Source organism: Coturnix japonica, chromosome 7 (assembly GCF_001577835.2).
Source record: "Coturnix japonica isolate 7356 chromosome 7, Coturnix japonica 2.1, whole genome shotgun sequence".
NCBI classification, from domain to species: Eukaryota; Metazoa; Chordata; class Aves; order Galliformes; family Phasianidae; genus Coturnix; species Coturnix japonica.
This window is the reverse complement of record NC_029522.1, coordinates 32,615,330-32,638,256: the sequence shown is the minus strand read 5'-3', so window position 1 is coordinate 32,638,256 and position 22,927 is coordinate 32,615,330. Positions and strand designations below refer to the sequence as shown.

Sequence of the window (22,927 nt, the reverse complement as noted above, 5' to 3'; positions counted from 1 at the left end):
CAGAGCCTGCAGTCCTAACCTGCTGACTCCACTGACACAAGTCAGCAGAACCAAACATTAAATACAGCCACTCCCTTGCCTTTAAAATATTCAAGCAGTCTACATAGGTTCATTAGGTTTTTTAGGAGAAGCATTTGGGTTCTCTATCAATTCTTCCTTTAATTTTTGATTTTTCAGTATCTTTTGAGATACTGAAAATGAAGCGAATGCGGTTAAAACTACTGTAGTATTTGACATTGAGAGCTGAGCTTGAAATTCAAGACTAATTCGAGGAGAGGCTTTTCAGGTTCTGAGAAGAGGCCATATTTTGTTTGTATCCCTTTGGTTTTTAGGCAACAGCACTGAAGCTTCTTCAGTTTTATTAAGTGCAAAGCACTATTTTCTTTCCCTGATTTGTAATTAAATTTGGCTTCAATTAATTACTGACAGATGCACATTTTTACTTTAGTGGCCAGATTGCTCACCATGGGCTACATCATGCTCTCTGTTTCCATGAAGAGAGAGGTCGAGACCGAGCAGCTCTTGCTGTGGTGATGGGGAAAGGAGAATGCCACAAACCCACATCATCTTCCTTGTTCAGATCTCACACTGTCAGCACTAAATAATGAAGAGAAGGCATCTTATTAGGGCAGAACATAAGCAAAGCAGGATGCCCTGCTAATGAAAAGAAACCATTGGATGGCTGATGAGAGATGTACAGATCAATTCTGTTGAAGTATATGCTGTAAGGCGTATTTGCAAGAGCAAATAAAACACAAGAAAAAGAAAGTATAAGAAAGAGAAGGCAACAAATGCACAAGGGAGAACGTAAAGGATGTAGGCACGTATAGTGAAAAGATTTTTTTTTAAAGGAAAAACATATTAAATTGGTTTTCTTACTCCAAACTAATCACATAAGACTCACAAAACTTTGTTTACTGCTTTTAAATCCGTGACTTCATTTAATTGGGTCTCTTACCCGTCATCTAATTCTGGGATGACAAAAAAAATTATACCAAGTGACTGGCATGAAAAATGTACCTCTTAGATGGCAGGAACACGGCAAAGTCCTAAGATGACACATCACAATTCAGCTCTTCAATAGCAAAGCCAAAGAAGCAACTTGATGACAACTACAGCACATCGGATGGCGTCCACTGAAGGTGGCCTGACACACCGAAGTGAAGAAACAAGTATGTTATCCAGCTTTATCTGTAATGACTCTGTGGGTATTATTTTTTATAGTGGCATGCACTCGGTGCATTGGCATACACAGCGCATTATTGGGTGCATACGTGCTGCACTGTGCTTCTCTGAGCATAGGATTTCTACCCACGAATCTGCAAAGTGATGGAGGGAACCGAATGAAAGAAAGAAACTTAAGGGGTATATGAATGGATGCTTTCATGTATAGTAGGTAAGTTAAAACAAACAAACAAGTTATTTTTCTTCTATTTAAAAAAGCTTTTGAGAAATCAAAGCTCAAATCCTCTCCCAATTTTCACATTTTACACGTAAAAGAGAAAATACACAACCAGAAAAGCCGTGCAGTTCACACGATCACAGAGCAAAGACGGGCAGGGTCTCAGCAGACTGGTTGGCAGTTTTATGTTTCAAGTGCCCCCAAATTCTGTTCTCCAAGACATGTCTGACTGCCACCTGCTTTCTATGTTACTTCAGGCACTTTGATACGTAAATACTTAAAGACTTGTTTATTTTGGGAGGGGTGGGGGGGGGGTAACTTTGAAGGGCAATGCTAAAAGGAACGTAGCTTTCTTAGCAAATAGCTTTCAGATTTTCCTAATATTCCACATCTCTGATTTCATCTCAGATTATCTATAAACACCAAGTCCTCTTAAACCTATTTTTACAGAAGCTAATGCTCTTGTAGCTAATTTTTCACCCTGCAATAACGCCACTGCAGAGCATCAATCCAAGGCAAAGCTACTGCTTCAGAATGGGGACCTGAAGACAAGCAGGATTCTTCCCAGAAAACTAATACAGTCCTCGAAAAAACTCTGACTGTCATAAAACCTGAGCAGCTGGCAACTCTGTCACCATGAAGTATCCATATGGAAGACCGAGATGTGTCAAACTACCCAAAACGAGTTTGGATAGTGCAGAAGATGGAATAAATAATTCAGTATCTTCAACACTTTCAACAGCAGGTAGTAGATATGCTACCTGCTTCTACAATGTGCCAAAATGTAACATGTGAGTGAGAGCGAGGGAGAGAATGCGAGTATCTCCAACCTGTTTTCATGAGGGTATTTTGCTCGAGGAAGTTCTCTTTTTAGAGGCATATGATCCGTATCAGATGTTTGTCAGGAGCAGGCAGCACTACAGAACATTAGGAATAACTTAGTAACTTTAATATATACTCACCAACTGCACACTGCTTCATATATATGTGTGTATATATGAATATGTATATGGTCATATATATCTGTGGGTGTATATGAGTGTATATATAGACATATATATGATAATCTTAATCAAATGTAACATAAAAATATAAGAAAAGTGAAAATATTTATTTCTCCCAGCAGCCTCTCACACTTCTACAATGCACATTGCTGTGGCACAGTGACAGCATCCTGCCTTAATGCAAGCGAGCAGATTATTCAGTATGATCAGCTGAACTTGTAATCACAACTACAGTTTAAATGTTTCTGGTCTGTGCTCATGGAGGCTGCAGGAGAACCGCAGTGATGCCAGGAATGGAAGGACTGAGCCCAACCTGCAAGGAGTCAGTGCTTAACCAGCACACAACCAATAGCCTGTGGGACAGCAGGCAGACCAACGTTCAATGGTGAACCAACAAGGAAAGTTTCAGTCTTCACCTACTGTGCGCTAATTTCCAACCTTAGCCTCTCTCATTCGATGGTTTCTGAACGTGGTACAGCTACCAGACTTGAACGATTACGCTGAAATGGCTGACTGACCAAATGAAGTGAGATTTCAAAGAAGTGAGACAAACACTCTCCTTCAATTCAAAAGCTGCCAAACATATTTCATCGAACCTTCAAAAAATAATTGTTTTGCCTGTTCTGAATTAAGCCTGAAGTGCTTTAAGAAAGGTTTCTCTACAAACATGGCTAAAGATCACAAAGGGGAGCATTTGGATTGAATGTAACCCTTCAGTCATCTATTCCTTAAATAAAACTTGCAGCATGCCTGGCATATACCATAAACCGATTTATTTCCATTTACGTAACATGTTTTTTAAGTGTAATCGGAATTGATGCCCTTTCATTTTATCGCACATTATCACAGCAGGCCTTTCTTTGCAATGCCACCAGCAAAAGAGATGGAAACAACAACAAAAAAAAAGGCTCTTGGTGGGACACCAACACCTACACAAGAATGTGCAGAGAAAGAGAGAATTCAAAGAGAATTTGCCAAACACGCACCTGAGAGCACTCGGCAGTTCTGAACCTGAAGCTTTCTGTCCATTTTTGAGACACTCTCCACATCTTGGCTAAAAGTTTTGCAGATGTGACCACTACACTGCTATGCTATAGTCATGACTGGGCCATTTTTATGTATGGATGCATTGCCCAAGTAAGCAAAGTGACCCCAACTCCCCCCATGGAAATATCTAAATTAAAAAGTCATAATCAAAGGGTTTTTGGGTTCCAGATATTTTACAGATTATTCTCCCAGCTACTGCATCATAAACTTCTGAATTCATTTTATCGCAAAATAAAGGGCCCAGCACAGAACACCCATTGCTCCCCAGTAACACGCAAGTGAAATACCACAGTGAGAAGAACGTACCAGATACTTTCTAATCTTTAAGATTCAGAAAGTGAGGCCGAAGATTGCTTATCAAGGGCCATGAAGAGAATCAGTGCCATGGTGAGAACTCAGGAGCCCAAGAGTCAAAGATAAGAGAAAGTCACGGTCTGGTGATCTAATCGATCTACGGATTATCACGTCACTTTGTCTACATATCTTATGGACCCTGCTCACCACGGTACCTGACACACTTCCTGAATGAAGCGTTATCTTCATGAGACCATAGGCAGTATTTTCAGATAGCGTATTTTTAGGCACAGATATCACATGCATATGCACAGAGGTTCATATGCCATATGCATTCACATAGAAATCTAAGCACACGCATACACAACACACATCTAAACTATATATTTTATACATGTGTGTATATATGTAGATTTATAACCACCCTTCTCTCAAATTCCACACTATGATTTGAGGTGTCTGGCCAACAGGAGTTTCTATCTGCAAAACTGGAGCACAATGGAATATTTTTGAATTTAGGTCTCCAAATAACGCAGTTTTTCCGGCGCTGCCTTTGGTCTACATGTAAGGCCTTTCAGGAGCTCTCAGAAAGGAAACTTGACTCGAGCTGTTTGTCAGAATGACTGGAGGTATTCTCTGGAAAGTATTTCAAAAAGAGTTCTGGACCATTGGTAGCTGCACATATGGGATTCATTTTCTGCATATATCTCTATAGAGCGCTGGATGAAACAAATTAACTTTAAAATTCAAAGATCTTTATACAGCCCTGTGCTTTTAGGTACAGATATTTAAGCAATCTCCATTTCCTGCCAAACACTGAAATGGATAGTAAATTACATTAAATTATTAGGGATACAACCAGTAAAATTTCTCTTCTGCTTTCTCTACTAGCTGCTGCATCTTGGTATTCCTTGCACTGAGTATTAAAGACAGTTTAATATTATCTGTGATTTTCATTCCTTCTCCAATTAAAGCACTAAGCATGTGCAAGACACACAATGGCACCTCTGAAGATTGCTGTGGGCAGCAGCAGACTCACAAGCATTCTCCATAGGAGATAACTCGAGTACTTGGCTCAAGAAAACAGAATTTAGTTACCACGATCCATTCTGTAGCACTCTGAGATGATTTCAGGATGATGATCTTAGGATTCATCCACTTTCTGATGTTCTTAGAAAGTAATGAATGAACAGACAATACAAAAGGAGGAACTTACACATTGCTGGCACTGCTAAAGCCCCACCTCCAACTCAACTCTATGATCATTACAGATGACCACCACTCACAGGCAGAACCCCAGCCTGCAAGACACACCAAGAGGGGCAAGTTCTCATCTTGACTCCATTTGTGGCAACTCAGGAAGAAAGGTATTTAGGTGCTGAATTTTCATTTTTATTTTTTGGAAGATAATATGGGAAATCTCTCCCTTTCTGCAGGACCTGTAGGTTGACATGAAGGGAAAGATGCAAGCCAGTAGGCAAAGAATGAATACACACTTTTTCTCCTTCTCGCTCCTACTTCTACTAATACCAGTACCACAAGTTTCACTAGAAGCAAGTAAATAATGAAGGAGGAGCAGAGCACTAGTAAGAGAACATAGAAAAAATAATCACATCCATTGGGAATTATATAGTGCAGTGTCCTGAGCTATCCCACAGCAGACCTCCTCAGGGCTACTGTTTCAAGTAAAAATTAAACATTACACAGAAACAGTTCAAGATTGACATTTTCCAGCTTTGTGTCAAGTTACATTATTTGAATGAATCTCAACTTTTAAAAACATCAAAACACCAAAGAAAAGCAGATGAGGGCTGTATAAAAAAAAAAAGCACAACACTGAGAAATGAGACTCTCACTAGAAGCAGAACAGCCACCCATGTTGAGCATTACCAGAGGCAGGATTAGGTAATGATGCCTTTAAATAAAAATTACCATCCGAGCTTTTTGTTGCAAGTTCAATATGAAGAATGCTCATTACTCCATGAGCACTATTTTGCTCGTGCCCTTACTCAGGGGGTGCACTCGGTTTTTGCACACCCACCTCACAAGAGCCCCAGTTGGCCAAACCCAAAAGGAACCCAGCATGATGCTCGGGGTGGTGAGCTACAACTAAGCTCAACGCAGCCCCAGAACTACAGCAGGAGCTCTTCAGAAGCAGAAAAAAAGGCAGGCAGGATTTTTCTCTAAGTTACCCCAGAAATTCTACTCCGTCTTTAATAACAGAAAGCACTCGACCGCCCTCCCCTCTCATCTCTCAAGCACTTGCAGAAAGCCTGCTCTTAACCCCGCTGCACAGGCTGAAATTCCCTTTCATCTTCCATTTATTTTCATTTTTACCTGAAAGGGAGAGGAGAGCTGGGTTTTTAAGCACAACAAACCCAAACGGGGCTGTTTTGCAATGTATTAGATTGTGGTCTCCTTCCATCGATGGGAACGCATACCTGAACTTCTGCAGAAATAACAACTTGGCCCTTTTGATTTAAGCATGGCATATATTTAATGTAATGTTCATCTATATATGTTCTCACTGTTTAAGAACTCAGCACAGGTGTTATTAATAAAATAAATTTATTTTTAAAAAGGATGCTATTCTATAAGCTTTGAAGCTCACACATAGCCTAACTTAACCCAGCTTTGGCTCATCTGGTCTTTAAATGACTCCTTTCATGTGGTCAGCCCACGAGCCATACGTACTGCTGCTCAATCACGCCACTGTACATCGTCAGCGTGAGGATGATTTGCATGATTTGCATTTCCTGTACCGTTTGAGCTTCAATGAGCTCTAAGCACCACGTACAAAAGAAACCACTGCCAAGTAATGCAAAGATTTTACTTAAACCAGATGAGACTGTTTTAGTCAGGCTGCCAATAAGAAAGGGAGGGGGGGAAAAAAAGGAGTCTCAGGGATATCCTGTTAAATAAGGATTTATTTGTAGGGAATCTGAACCCTAGACGAGCAGCTACTTCTCAAATCTGAAAGTTGCATGGATTCCTTAATAAATATGGCCAAGCATCAAAGAATTCAGTGAGATTTTTTTTTCCCCTCTGTGTTGGTAAGATTTTGGCACCGCATTATGTTACCAATTTACGTATTTAAGAGCACATAAATGGGTTCTGATTACATTAGCTTTCCTACCGTATAAAACTAAATCTGATTAAACCAAATTCGCCCATTCCTGGTTAAATTTCTCCCTGTGAAGAAATCTTTTATTTTATCGCAAATGATCAATAAAAGCTGTCGGACAAATAGCTCTGATAGAAGCAGCACTACAGTGGGCTCAATGAATAAGTACAAAAGTGGGAAAAAAAAATGTGGCAGAGCCTCGTTGTCACAAAAAACAGAGACAGATGGGGAGACAGACCTATATGATGCTACAAATAGATGAATATCTTGCAAGGATTGCAACAAATGTTTTAAGACGGAGTCGAAATTTGAAGAACTGCAGATTTGCTCGTGGTGCTGCCTGTACGTCCACCTGAAATCCACAAGCTGGAAGATGATCCTTACGTATATTATCAAGGTTTCAAAAATAACAAGAAAAAACGCGCGGTGTACTTCACGGTTTTGCAAGATCTTTTCCAGATAACGACGCAATTAACGATACCGTTATTTAGCAGAGGTCCTGTGTGAGCTATTAGGACAAAGAAGAACTGAGAAAGTTTGCTTTAATTACGGCTTTAAGAAACCTGCTTCAGGAGTGCCCTACTGCAACTTAAACACAGAGGCGCGAACTTCATGCGCAACGCTGTATTTTACAACGGGTCTCAGCTTCAATTGGAAGATAAATTCTGCAAGATGAACGTCCTATAGAGCAAGCAGCATCTGAGCAGCCGTTCATCACGTACGCCTGATAGCAACTGAAAGCTGTCTGCTGGAGCACCGGAGGAATCTGCATACAATCATGCTTAATGAAAACCACAGCCAACTCCCACCGCTGCTCTTTCCAAAGGATATTCATTCTCAGAACGTTCAGTTGCATCTTCAGCTCTCTGGATTATCAAAGTGTTACCAAGTCATAAGAAGAGCACAAGGAGTTACCGAAGGGTTAAACCCTGTCTTGAATATGAAAAATGCACGTATTCCATCGCTGTCTGCAAACACACAGCATCACAGCATTCCATAGCATGACCGTAACATTTAGCAACAGAAACGGCCACCATATTAAAAATGCCTTCTGTCATTTTTCCACTTAGAGATCCCCTGCATAATGCTCTTATTTAAAGGTCAGCTAATTTTATTATAGAAAGTAACTAATAACCTTCATTAATTCTTGGACGTGCAGACTTCTAGCACATCAACCAAATAAATAACACACTGAGACAATACAACACAAACAGAGCTGTTGAATATAAGCTCTACCGTGCGAGCAAAAAAAATATATATCTGCAATTGCAACAGACAAAAGAGGTCATTAGAAATGTAATACATTTTTTTCCTCATGAGCTGGAATAGATAGAGCTGAGAAAAAGCAGATCTGCTGATACACACCCACAGTCCAAAACACTGAGACCATCTAAAGAGGTGCTAAATGCTCTCACCTGCACATGGCCAGGCACAATCCCCAGTGCTGCACTGCATGGATGTGCCCAATATCGGAGAATCTAACTGAGAATTTACCTTACAAAGTTCCTAATTTAATGTCCAAAGAATGCAAAAAATATCAAAGCTAAAATCGTGCGTGTTCACATTGTATCGTCACGCCGTCCCTTGTAAGGAAAGCACTATATAAAATGATTCACCAACATCCACAGTTTTATCAGGCAATTTTCTCTTACACCAGTGGGCTCGCGTGCAACGCTATTCATTATCAGCCTTCCCCAGCACACTGCTTTCAGTTAGTTTGCTCCTAAGAAACATCACCGCGCTCGAAACTAAAAATAGATTGCTATTTTGGGCTACTTAATCACACAAGGAAAAGAAACAGTTTGTATCAGTCTTCTTTAATTTACAAAATAATTCCGCCGTGCGCCCTGCGCATATATCATAGAAATCACTGGTGCTCCACCGGCAGGGCAAGCTGCACGCCTGCTGCCGCCGGAGCAAAACGTGCTTTCAAAGATCCCAGCAACAATAGTCTTGTGACTAAATAAGAAACAGAAGCAGAAGCCATGAGCCAAGCAGATACCTATCGGTTTCCTTGAGCTTAATCTGATTAAAACATGGCTCTCAAAAATGTTAAATAGAATGCCACGTCAGAGAGCAGGCGCATGATAAAAATAGCTCCTGACAGGAAATCATTATTAAACCGGCATTACTAGTGTATCTGTTATGGAAATTTCCCTGTAATTTTTCAAGGTTTCCCCTCATGCTCTTCTTCAGTTGCCTGTTACACTTTTTTTTTCTTTCTTTCTTTCTTTTTCATCAATGGCGTTTAAGTTGGAGATGTAAAAAGAAAATTATCACCGCAATTTTCCGACTAGATTCTGCTCAATACCATCTCAAGTACGTCGTACATCATTTTGTCATTCACTTTAACAAGAAATCACATAACATTCATAGGCAGAAAATAACCCAAAACTGGCAAGTGCCACTGTGGCAAAAACATACTCATATGTCATGGCAGGAAAATGTCTTAAATTCAATTACTTTTGTAATGAAAGCATCTTACATGTTTTTAATTGGGGAAAAGCTGCTAGGAGTGACCCGAGAGCTATTCTAGCATCCATCAGCCAGATTGAGAAAAAGTAAACTTTTGATAATATGCTGTAACGTGCATCAACATTAATATTTTGTAAAGCTTAGGTAAGTAAAATCAATTTCAGCACTCAAAACTCCCAGCCACTGCAGTCCTGCTCACTGCTACCATCCTCCTCACAAACACCCCAACCATCACTAGGAAATAAACTTGGTTTCTCTCTTAAACATCCACCAAATGGATTTTTCAGAATACTAGAGCTCTTGTATGTTTGGCTGGTGTTTTCTAAGACCTGCTTGACGTTCACCCTGGGTTTCAATATATTCGTCCCACTAAGGCCACACTATGCCTGACCCAGCATGAAGGGACCGCACATCCCATTGGCAGCGGTACTTCAGCCTCATTCCATGAAGTCCTGCAAGAGCATTCCCACCTATTCTATTTAATATCCCCCCTCACATTAAGAAATTATATCTACTAGAGGGATAACTCTTACTGCAGTCATCTCTTTTGACAAAGCAGAAAAAAGCACCCAACTGTGAAACATCAGAAACCAAGGTTTGAACCATCTCGACTTGAATGCAAATTTATTTAGATCTCGAGGCAACACAATTCAATGCATTCTGCTGATAAAGGTGGGCCCAGAAGTCTAGGATCTGAATCCCTACAATAAGACTTCAACCAGGACACATGCAATGTCACGGGGAAGGATAGGCAGCCTGAAATGCCAGGAAGAAAACCCCAATTAAAATGTCACAACACGATAAAACACAGAAATGGAAGGGGTGTGGGAAGCCAAGGATGAATGAAGATGGAGCAATCTGCAAAACGCTCTACAAGCACTGCCTGAAAACTACTTCCAATGCTCCTAAAAACCCGAACATAACCATAAGGTCACACAGCAAAAGTTCATTCAGATGAATAGCACTGCTCTTACCCAATACCAATATCCTGAAGCAGAGTGGTTATTGCGCTTTCCCAGCGGCACTGAAGAACCCAAAGCAATTGGTATGTACAAAACAGAACCTCTCTGCCCACATTCCCTGGCCAGCCTCAGCCCCCCCAGGCCCTATATTTTCACCACAAGTGTGCTGGCAATCAAGAATACCAACTTTCACACTGAATTCTCAATAAACACTGAATCTTACCACAAGAAATACACATGCCACATAGCTTCCTGGTTTGAAATACAGACTCAGAAGTAAGAGTTAGCAGACTAAGAAATTATTACACTATTATTAATAGCAGCAATAGCACTGCGACCATTGGAAGAGACCTTGAAGAGATCATCTGGTTCCAACCATTTGCCTTCCTCATTAGCTGCCCCCTTCTTGTATCTGCTTTCTCTGTACTACCCAATGGAACAAGACACAGTGCAGTGGAGAAACTTTCAATCTCAAGGCTCTTAGCACCAGAAATAGGTATGTACAGTTATACAGCGGACTAATCCAATCACTGAAGGCTTATGAGTCATCCACTTCAGAAGGATGACCTGGATTTAAACAAGAATCTACAAAACTCTTGACTGTAAGTATCAATTTCAGCCTCCGACATGAAGAACAAGAAGCATCCTGCAGGCTGGAACCATCTATACATCCTACAGCAGAGCTGCCCACAAAGTAACCTCTCACCTAAGGAAATTCTTTTTTCCCTAAGAAGCCAAACAAAAACAATCTAAAATATTTATTGCCATGAGTTTCATCCTCATTCCATAAACTGTTTAAGAGACATGACATCATGCTAACTATCTAGACCTGTCTGGTTGATAACAGACCCAGATTTCACGCTGAAGACAAAGCGATAGAAATGTGAAAGGGAGCAAATCTACAGGTCACAGCAGATGCTGAACACCAGTCTGCCCTGCCAAGGCCAGAGCTGACAGTCCTGCAAGCACAGGAGGTCTAGCAGCGGCCAGGGCTGGCAGCGCAGGAACAAACCTGGCCAGCCTTCCACAAGGCTGTTGCCCACAGCTCCTGGCTACAGGGCTTCTCCACAAGTCAGTGCATTTCACAGAAGGCAGAATGACAAGCCTGAAAGAAGGTTAATACTAATTGAAGTTTGTAGCAGTGTGTAGCAGGGAACGAGTTCAAAGTAGCCATTAGAGAGAAATCCACCTTAAACATAAGCAAGTATATCTCAAGGCAGACTTCTCCCCAGCCACAAACATTTTGCTTCCAGGCCACACCGCAAATGGGTTGATTTTCAGCTTCCAGTTGGTATACAATGAAATTCCAAAACAGCACTGCAAGAGCACTTGGCAAATAGGTTTAATTCAGTTTTTGACACCCTAAACTTCCCAAGACTCTGTGAAAGAGCAGCCAGTGAATATCAGGCTGGGGGAGCCAAACAATCGTTTGTGAATGTGAGCACCACCTAAGTGTAACATCACTGCAGTCACAAAGCATACTGTTCCTTCATACAAACCTACTTCAGCTTCTCCTTCGGGTAGCTGGAAACATTCAACCAACAGGTAATAAGACAAAATAATGTTGGTTGCCAGTAAGCTGGTATGAATGAATGATTTTCCCCATAAGCCTTCTACTGCTTATTTAGTGAATCCAAACATTAAAATGCTGCTTTCTTATTGTGAGTGCATGATCTCCTCAAGAAGACTATTTTCAGACATTTAAAAGAAAAGTTGACTTTACAATAGGAAAAACGAGTGTACCACATTTCAAATCCATTAAAATATAAAGTTCTGGTTACAGGCGCAACAATCTGCCTAATTAGTTTTTCCTAATTAGCAGGATGCTCTAACCTCTTTAATAAGACTTCTGTGGACAGAATGTTCCATATTGGTTATCCATCTGAGGAAAAACTGAACAAATACTTCTGGAGCACAGCTAATAGACCGAGCGTGGTCGGGCTTCGTGGTCAGCAGGCTGCTCACATGGGCTGGCACTTAATGCTGGCAATCTGCGAAAAGATGAAATAGTCTACTTAAAATGTACCACGGTTTGCATGACAACTCTCTTCATAACAACGGCACTGTAAAGACAAAATTAAGGGTATTATGAACACGAATTAATGAAGTAACTGTTTTAAACTCCATAGGATGAAGGAAATAAAAGAAAAAGAAATGAACACATGTAGAGAATCAATATACACTGCACAAAGGTGAGCTCAAGATGGGAAGGCACATAGCATAGTGATGCTGTAACAACCCCAAGTGTGGCTCACACTTACGCTCCATCACGCAGCATCTGCATCGCACACAGTATTTATTTTTTTTACCTTCCTCTTTGTGATTCAGATGTAGTCTGGACCAAGAAATTAATAGGCAACAAAATTATCTCTGAGTCCTATCTCTTGCAATAAAATACCCTCCCATTGTTACTACACACTGACCATGTAGTTTAAACTATCAGTTGAGAGAAATGCAGAGCTCCAGTCATGTATTTGGACAGAGGCAGATGCCCGAGATAAGGACAATTCAGGCCCTTACTTTGTTAGGAGTTTGAAGAGGAGCTGCTGAGCTTCATCTTAACAACAGAAATATTCTGTATACAGCTCAAAAAAGCAGGAAGCACACACAAGAATCTCAGGCACCAACCCACTCTCCCTGCAGAGCCCACCCATGCTCTGAACACGCTGGTCTTGCATCCATCAACAGATCTCCTAAAAGCACAGGAAAGCTATTAGATTCTTCATTTTTTCCTCATCAGGATCTAAAAACACCATGAGACATGCACAAAATATAATTGAAGAGCAATCCCCTGAAAAGAAAAAAAAATGCTTGCCAGACAGTAATAACAGTAGGTAGAGACATCATAAATATTGTCTTTAAATATACCCATATCCCAGAGACCCTATCCAATTCACAATGTCAGTGACCTCCCATGCAATTGTTAATGATAGAAATTAGTGCTTTAGAAGGGTAGATTTCTACTTGTTAATAAGGAATGTATATGCTACACACTGTAACATAGCAGGGCACACACAAGACAAGCCTTAGGTTCCCTGCTCCATATTCAAAAAATTTTTTTAAAAAGGGGGTAAGTTTTGCCATTTGTAGCTCGTGCCACAATTTGGAATGATTACGTTACAGTCTGTTCTTCCTGTTTTGAAACTCCTATCTACAGCCTCTTCCTAGAGATCTGCTGACTCGGGTAAGACCTGAGATCTGGGTTGAAAGCACGGAAGACCTGGATGCCTCAGCAGCCACAGAAACTACTGAGGTCTGATTCCAAAGTAGCCTGGGGACATAAGGTTCTCTGCAAGGCCAGCATGAAATCTCTCAGAGGTAGAGCTACAGTAAAACAGATTCAGCTTGCACAATCTTAAGTAAACAGTAATGCTAACAGTCTAGAGCAGACAGTAATGAGGTCTCTGTATCCAGGTCCTGTACCACATAGGTCACTTGCCTGCTTTCTTGAAGACATCACCCTCAGGGACCTGTAAATACAAGGGCTCATTCTGGAGGACCCCAGATGACCCAGAATACTGATGCTTAGTGGAAGTAACAGAGAGCAAAGGGAAAAAACAGTAGTAAGTCACGATTTGCATGATACATAGGCAGGTAGAAACTTCTTATTTCCTCCCTGTCTAGAGTCATGCTAAGAAGTGCATAATGCCCAATGGCAATGCTGGGCTAACTCAAACTACCTACAAACTTTCAGAGAGCTCATCAGGATAGGATGAAAGAGCCTCATTTGGAGGCTAAAGTCAAAACAAAAAGAACAAACGAGTAAAAAAATTAGTCTGCTAGCAGAGACAAAAATACTTCAAAGGGTTGCCAAATGGAGCAAAATAGTGAGGCTGTTTGTGGAGAACCCCTGCAGTCATCGCCCTTCACCACCCTACCAACCAACCACATCAGACTCTGCCAGCACCACGATGCACTGGACATACTCGCAGGAAAGCGGGGCTAAAGCACACATTTCCTTTTTATCAATGGCTACAAGGCAGACAGAAGTTATGTCTGGCACTGTAAGCAGTACGATGGAGCACAGTTCCTTCAGAAATAACATCTAATTTTGGCTCATCTACAATTTATTACAGGACAGCCATAGCAAGAGAAATTCTCCCCCTAAATTAATTTAGGAATCATTTCCTTCAATAAATAAATAAATAAACAAACAAAGATAACTTTTTCATTACAACTTCCCCAGCAATTCATCTTTTTTTCTTGCATAATTTTAGTATCTCTAGCACTATTTCTCCAAATGCATTTGGCATATAAATTTTTTTTTAGCTGTTATGTTTAAAATAAAATTGATTAGCAGGAAATTTCCGCATATGCACAGCTTAAAAGAATCCTGTTCCTCGGGGTTTAAACACAGAGATGTCACTACGTATGATAACTGTTTCATGTTTAGTGAGTTACAACTACTCTGTCATAAGTATGAAATGTAATTTGCTCACAAAAGCCAACGGCGCTGTCAAACCTGCAGTACTGCAGAAGAGCAGGAAAGAAATGCCTGCAAACTAACTGCTCCTAGATAACGGCCCCATTTATCATGCTTAAATTCCACCTTTAATTAAAAATGGGACGTCCTTTTACATACATAAAGACTGCATACGTTCTAACAGGTATTAACTCTTTCTATAATTTCTGCCCAAAAAAATGAAAAAGAAGAAAAAATATGTATTTGTTTTTTGATGTTCTGTCCAGGGCTGTTTCCTTCACTCTTTCCTCAAGTTGCTGTTACACAGAAGTGCAAGCAAGCTGCGGTGTGCAACAAGTAAAATGGAAGCAATGAGAGTTAGAACAAAAAACGATGAACAAGTTGGCAAGGTTAGAAACATAAACAATAAAAAAAATAAGTGCTCTGAAATGGAAAACATCCTTTAAAATGATGGCGTCCACTGGACCATCAGAGTTTATGTGCAGGAGGGAGGGAGGGAAAGACACAGACAAAGGACAGAGGCAAGAAAGGGAAGATAGCATCCAGGAGAAAAAGGAGATCACACAGATCATTATAGAACAAAGAGGAAAAAAAGCCTTTTGGTTGCTTTGTTTTTGACAAAGAGATTTCAATGAACAGACAGGGTGCACTTTGGTTGATATATTTTTTTAAAGGGAGAGTAAATCAATCATCATCCCAATTCAAAGTCTACCAAGGGAGGTACTGTTCCCAACATACTTGCGCTTAGCAGAGCAAGAGGGGAGAGGAGGAAACGAGTTGCTTCAACTGCAGTCTGGGGGAGTCAGAAGTCCCTATTAAATTTAATGCAGTCCAATGCACCGCAGTTGGCATATAATCCAACTAGGTAGACATCTCATACCTAAGGTAGAAACATCACAACCCACAAAGTTAAGTACTTTACAGGCAAGTTTAGCATTTCAGTTTGCTTCAGAAGAACGTTTATGAAGGGACTACAACAAGCATCCTCACTTACTATGCCTCAGCTCCCACCTGTGCAGTCCCCAAAACGATTAACTGGGTTCTCTTAGATGAAACTAAACCAGGAGGAGATGCTCTTGGAGAATTCAGTGCACTCAGGCCACCTCATGTGGACACACAATCCATTGGAAGCTGTGCACATCTGGTTAGCCAGACAGCTCCCTAAGGAACAGCTGGAACAACAGCCCCATGGTGCTCTATAGCCTCCCCACAACCCCATCCAACTGCACTACTTGTAAACATAGCGCCTGCCTAAGTAGTCAAATATGGGTTACAATGCCAGATCTGTCTGTAATCGTGGAGGAACCAAGGAGAAAGAAGGAGAAAACAGTCTTCAGCACGTTTCTAGAGCAACCTACCTAGCCTTGCTCCAACGCAACCCACTGCCAGAAAAAACACCCTGTGACAAACTGGGAGACAAGCAAAAAATTTGAACAAATATTTAAATTATATCATCTGCATTACATTTAGAAACCTGCCCTTCTGAAAGGTTTATCACTGCCATGACAAGCACAGGATACCTGCTGTACAAGTGGGATGTCCAGACGCTTTGCTACCACAACCCTGGCTGCCCTGCAGTGGATCAGGCCATAAACCACGCTCCTCTAACAGCCCTCCTGCTGAGAGCTCCTCTTCACGTTGGGCACACATTAACCCTGCTGGCTAATTCTTGCTCCGCTGCAGACTGGCAACTGCACCATCCCTGGCAACCCGAACAGCGGCGTTCAGAACCGTGACCTTCCATGTGTGTGGGTCAGGCTAATGTTTGCAGAAAGAAAAAGAGATCAGTGGCAATGCAGACCTTCTCCCAGAGCGTTTCACTACAAACAGTTTGCATGATATAAAGTTTCTTTTTATTATAAATACCTCACAAAACTCAGCCAAGCTCTAAGTACCCATTAAGAAAGGCAGGTATTTGTAATGCTGGAATATAAAGCTATAAATCCACACCACATGCAAACCAAGTATCTGACAAAATTTGCACTTGTTTCTAAGGCAAAAAAAAAAAAAAAGAAGAGATTAGGAAAGAAGCAGCACAGAAAAGAGAAAAAAAAAAGAACTAATCAAGATTTTTTCCCTTTATTTGATACAAACCACAAGCTCTGCTTCTTCCCCTTTGAAAGATCAAATTAGTGTTACAGACCGGAATGACAATGAATTGCAGAAAGCATCATATTCCTTATTATACAGTACTGTATATATTTGTTATTTGAAAATAGAAATGTAATCTATAAGTAATCTAGAAATAAAATATATACACAGCAGCCATTTAAAAGGACAGATAAAATGCTCATTAAAACCCTAAGTGCAGAAATACTGAATCATAATGCACAATTTCATTACATTTTACTGCCAGCAATGTAAATATCAATTCTCCAGGTGATTCATAAAATTCATTTTAGAAAGAAAAATAAGGATTTCCCCAGGCACTCGAGAACATAAAGGAAAAAACACATGCTACAGTTTGAAAAACCAGACTGTTCTTTCATTGTCTCATCAGAATATTTCTCTGGAATTTCAGCAAATCTTTTACACATCAAACGGACAACTGCCATCCCACATTAGTACTGTCTATAGATCACGCACCAATCACAACGAGCTCCCTTCCCGCTCCTGCACCTCTCCTTGCATTGTGTTAATCATTCTGATCTTATTTATGCCAAATTTGAGATCATATATACTTCCCTCGACTTCAAAGGGAAGTGGCCTTGATTTAAATTCCTCTACAAACTCTTTTAACTCTCCAAATTGTGTTATGGTGCCTAATAGCAGGACCGGAGCGTGCACGGTGGGCAAATTAAACAACTCAACTTTTTTGGAGAGAAGATTGAGTGTGGGGGTTTACACACCAAAAAACAACGTAAAGAAAACCTGTCACTTTTAAAATGAATAGCTACCATCTGCCAGGATTTTATCTGAGGCAAAGTTGATTAATGCAAAGCGAATGTTTAAGATCATATTGCTGTCTCCCTGAATAAATTTCAGGTAGTTTGCTTACTGAATTATATCTTCTGTTTCTCAAAAGGTGTCTTTTTTTTTTGTTGTTGTTGTTGCTGTTGCTAATGTTGGATTCTTCCCCCCCCCCCCCTCCACTTTTACGCAGCCAGACCTAAGAATAAAAGCATTCACTCTCAGAACGTGGCAGAGCTGTGCTGCTGGCTGCAGCAAGGTAATTAATCTGAGAACAAAGGAGATTCCACCTCCTTCGCCGACTTGAGGAAAACTTTCGGGCAGCCTCACAGTGACACTGCAGAGTGAATTTTAGCCGGCTGATTCCGAGCAGAGATTAAACACAGCGCTGGTATTACCCGCAGAACGAAACGACTTCGTGTGTAGGCTTTCCTTAAGCCTTCCAATGAAGCATTAACCCACATTTACACAATCTCCCCACTGCCAAAAACAAACAAATAATACATATTAAAAAAAAAGCTACATTTTTTTTTTCTTTCTTGAACCATTGCTGGAAACACAGCAATTTTCTTTTGTCAACTTCACCAAGGCACAGATTCACATCAGTGCTCTGATAATAACCATCCTCACACATCGATTTTGTGCCCTTCTAAAGAAGTTCAGCCTGAGAGGTAACATCCCAAGTTTTCCAAACAGATCCGGGTGGCACCAAGCCAGAACAGACAAAGCCCACTTTTACACGTACGTTCCCACGTTACGTACGCTCAGCATCAGATGGCCTCCGAGCTCCCCTCAACAGAAAGGAATTCACACCCTTTATTCAGGCCGGGACAACCTCCATTATCTGGGGCTGGAGAAGCAGAGGGTATCATCTGCGATACGCCGCAGAACTTCATGCCGTTCCATATGGACGTATATGCTCTTTGCTTACACTCCAAACTGGCTGGACAGGAGCCAGCTTTGGTCAGAAGTCACCAAGTTGTTTTAGCTCAGAACACGGTGCCTGTGTCTTGTATCTCAGTAGGGCTTATTAGTCGAGGCTCAACACCGCGCCAGGACGGCCATATGGCCTTCTGGTGAGAAGCGAGCTCACTACCAGCTAGTTCAAAGCGTGGGCAGAAGGAATGTGTATGCGTTTGCACAAGCCCGTGTTAAGTAACCTTTGTGAACCCAATTGATTTGTGGGGTTTTTAAGAAATAGCTTTTTAAAAAGGAAGTTTAATGCTGATGAAATGAAAGAGGCAGTGACCCTTTGTGCAGCTGGGGAGGGTAACAAGAAGCTTGAGACAGGGCAGCATCTTCTACACTAGTCTGTCAGGGCAATTTGCCCTTAAAATGAAGGAGACCTTGGGTTTCCTGGTTTGGTATCCTACAGCAAGGATAGTACACTGTGATTTGTGTCCACCCACAAGGCTACAAAACAGAGTCAGTTCCAGACACATTCTTCTTAATCAAACATGGTACCCTGTCTTAGGTGATGCTGGCTGTTGTGATTAACCACTAACTCATTTGTCCCTTTGTGCCCCCCAAACAAAGTACAAAAGACGACCCACCAACCTATACCCCAGGGGTACTCTCTGTACACAACTGGCAAAAATATGCAGTTCACACACACACTTTGTACCCACCCCCCGACCACACCAGCTCACACCAGTATGCTGAGCTCTGTCCCACCTTCAGATACAACGGAGTTGAGCAAGAATGTCAAAATACACAACGTCAATCACTGATGATATATTTACCTAAATATTAAAGCAAACACTCTAAAATAAGCAAAAATAAGTACCGAGTAATGTCATTATTATTATTATTATTTTTAATTTCTAAGCGTGTGGTTGTATTTTATTTAACTAAAATGCTACTCATAAACACTATTTATTTATTATTATTTAGGACCAAAAGCTGGGAAGATCTTTAACACAGGGAAATTATTCCTCTTCCCACACAGATTATACAAAGATGCCAGTATTTGACATAAAGACATAAGGACACAAGGCAGAAGCGTTCCCAGCACAAACGGGCATCTGCACTTTCAGCCTTAAATGAAATGCCTGAAATTTGCCTGCTTTGCTTCAGTTCCAATCTCCAAACTTCCTCCCCAGGACACACAGCTTACAGGTATATTTCCTGAGAAGAATGCGCGTAGCAAGCAGCAAGATTCAGTGGAATCACTCATACACTGAATTAATCACTGGAATAAAAATGTACAGGATCACCATTTTTAAGAGAACGTTTTCAATGACTCCATTAGAAAAAATCACTCCAATAACCTATGTTTTTTTTCCTTATAGAAATGAATGAAAGCACAAGATCTGAACAACCCTTAATCGCGACAGTCTTCAAATGCTATTTGCAAACACAAACTAAACTAATGCAACCCAGCACGCACATACACGTTATAAACTCTTGGAAGATGACATGACATACCCTGCTCAGCACCACGCTCCTCAGATTCCTTCTCAGAGCTCTATTAATTGAAACAACGATTTATTTACTTTTTCCTCTTGCATAAAACGTAAAAAGCATAGAGTTTGTCTTTAAAATATAGTTGTCAAGTATCAGCGGTATATGTACACTAACATTTACCCGAGGGGTATTTCAGGGCAAGAGTTTGTTACAAATAAAATCTTTATTCATATGAACAGCTACCTGGGGGGCAGTACTGAATGTAACACATAATATTTATATATGTAGGGGTTTTTTGCAAATAATCCAGCAGTGCTATTAAAGCAAACTGGAAGCTATGCTGCACTTCAGCCTTTCTGCTTTGCAAACCTAAATCTCATACTGCTAGCTTGCATTTGAACTATGTTTTTTGTAGAGAAAAGCTTCTACTAAAAAGATATGCTTTTTTTTTCCAGTGTGCTGTGTTGATTGCTATGTCTCCTCCCCTTCCAACCAAGGCCAAGAGGATGCTCTGGAAAGCTGCAGTTGTACCAAGTAAGGGAAAAATCACCTGAGTCACTGCATGGCAATTCAGGAAAGCTTTTGGCAATGCGGCTCTGAGCCTCACTCCAGGGAGTACGTGCCTGTTCTCCGATAAGCGAGTATTTGCAAGTTCATCACAAACTCACTGGTCACTGCAGAGTATCTCAATTGAACATCTATTACTCTTCAGCTCATGTTCTGCTTCAAAAGCACTTTTTAAGGCTGAACAGCACGCTGAACTTCACTTGAAAAAGAACAAGCCTGCCTCCTTCCCCTACTACCTTATACATACAGCACTATCTACCTTTTAAAAGGAAGCCATACAGCCATCTGCTGCATATACACACAGCAATGCTATCAGACTTGTCAGCATCAGTATTATTGCTCACACGGCATCCTGAAATTAAGTACAGCTGGAAAAACAAAAATTCACTAACGCTGCTCAGTTACCAACAGTTTGCACTTGAGATATCTCTGACCTTTCTGTATTATTAAATGCACAAACAGAAACAAGGTATTTACGAAATGTCATATTTTAAAACCATCGCTTGGAAGAGAAATTTTTTCTTCTACAAATAATGTCAATAATGTAAATAATGTAGATTTGATATTTCCCACTACCTCACAAGAAGGTTTAAATATTTAAATGCGCAATTCAAAACACACGTTCCTGCCAGCTTGATAATTTCATCTTCACAAGCAGCTACTGCCTGGGAAGCAGATCTTAAATGGTTACCAGTAAGCCAGATATAAAAGAATCAATGTTAATTTTAATCAATGATTTTTCTAGTAGGAGAGAGTAGTCAGCCTCATTAGGTTGATGCATTTCTACTTTCAATTTAAAAAGGACTTGAAACATTCAATTACAAAACAAACATTAAAAATGTGCAAGGAAAGTCGTAGAAGCTGTTTCTTAATCACTTTTCCCTCTCACCAGTCGTATCAGCCTAAAACCTGCACACGTGGATAAGGCACATACCCATGTTAAACACTGCAACCTTTGTGAACTTTGGCTATTTGATTCTGTCCGATCAAACACTAACAGCAACAGCACAGGAAGAGCTTTCCTCTCCTTAAGATGCTCCATTGGTTAGATCAGATTTATTTGCTGTCAGTAAAGGTTATACTTGCACATAAGTCTATGACAGATTGCAAGTTTATTAACTTCAAGTGAGTTTTCAAGCTGCTGGGTTGTTGCTTTTTTCTTTCTTCTTCTTTTTTTTTTTTTCTTTTTGGTGTTTTTTTCCTTGTTGCTGGTTTCTTGCTTGTTGGTTTTATTTCCCCCCATCATTTCCCTCCCTTTCCCAAGATGTGGGTTACTTGACAAATTGGAGTTAAGTTATCTTGGGTCAATGTAACTGTAAGTTAAACTAATGAAGCGTACGTCTATGAGTGATGTCTGATTAGTTTAATACAGTTAGTGCTGGACAGCTTGGGCTGCTGACCTTGAAGGAACACAGATAACATTGCGATGCGTTGGAGGATGCGGTTGTGATACAAGACAAATTTACATAACAGTTTGTCATATATACTCCTCCAAAACAAAACTGTTGCAAAAGGGAAGCAGTAAGAAACTAACGCTGAATGCCTTGCACAAGACAAACGGGAAGAATAATTAGAATATTTGGCTTGGGATGGCAGCTTACTTGAAATGCAAGCTGGAAGAGAAAAGGTGCACGTTTATATGGCATTCCAAGGCAGATTAAACACTGCGTTGGGCAACACTGTTCAAGTGCAGACTTCTACAGAAGATCTACTCTTGAAAAAAACAAAAGTGTTCCTTCCCCCCATCCATTACTTCCCTTTGCTCCAATTTGGAGTTAAAAACACCAAACCCAGATCTAAATAGTAACCAGATGGCACATCACCTATGTGCACCTGGGGTCCTGCTGAAGTTCATCCCATGGCTGAAAAGCAGATGCTTGTGCTATAACATCCCTGAGCATGAGCAGTTCCTCTCCATGAAGGCACACAGTGAGCTGGGTACATTGTGTCACTGCCTGCAAATCATCTCACCACCATCTCTGATCAGGTAGGCCAAGCAAAACTGCTGCTCTAAAGACAGACTGCTTCTGGAGTGACTGATTCTCACTATGGGACAGCTATCTGTTGGCTTAAGTAGTGCAGTGATCACATCCGTGCAATCTTTCAACCTCATCTGTGAAACTGTTTATATCGTTCCTTACTTCTAAATTCACTTGATAAATTTAAAATAAAATGTACATATACACCTCTAAACAAGTAGGCATCATACATATATGTGCATTCTTGGAGAATTTCAAGGAACAGCAAGATAAGTTAAAGCATTTTAAGATATTCTAAAGCACTGTAGTAATTCCCCATATTTACACCCCTGCC

At 40.6% G+C, this 22,927-nt stretch overlaps 1 protein-coding gene across 19 annotated transcripts in view; it reads right to left on the bottom strand.

Moving 5' to 3' along the window:
* The window catches only part of GTDC1 (glycosyltransferase like domain containing 1), a 156,302-nt gene that overhangs the window by 85,102 nt on the left and 48,273 nt on the right, over positions 1-22,927 (bottom strand). Inside the window, exons 1-2 of one of the 19 annotated variants that reach the window (XM_032445725.1) lie at positions 1,021-1,133; positions 465-597 (exon numbers count right to left, since the gene is read on the bottom strand). The exons of 16 other annotated variants lie outside the window; for them this stretch is intronic. Coding sequence is in view for 1 of the 3 variants with exons in the window: in XM_015869281.2 (XP_015724767.1) it covers positions 8,287-8,294 (8 nt within the window). In the remaining 2 variants the exon portion in view is untranslated. Of the gene's footprint in view, positions 1-464; positions 598-1,020; positions 1,134-8,286; positions 8,310-12,141; positions 12,300-22,927 lie in introns of those variants that run through there. 2 more of the 19 variants (XM_015869282.1, XM_015869281.2) reach the window with 2 other exon arrangements.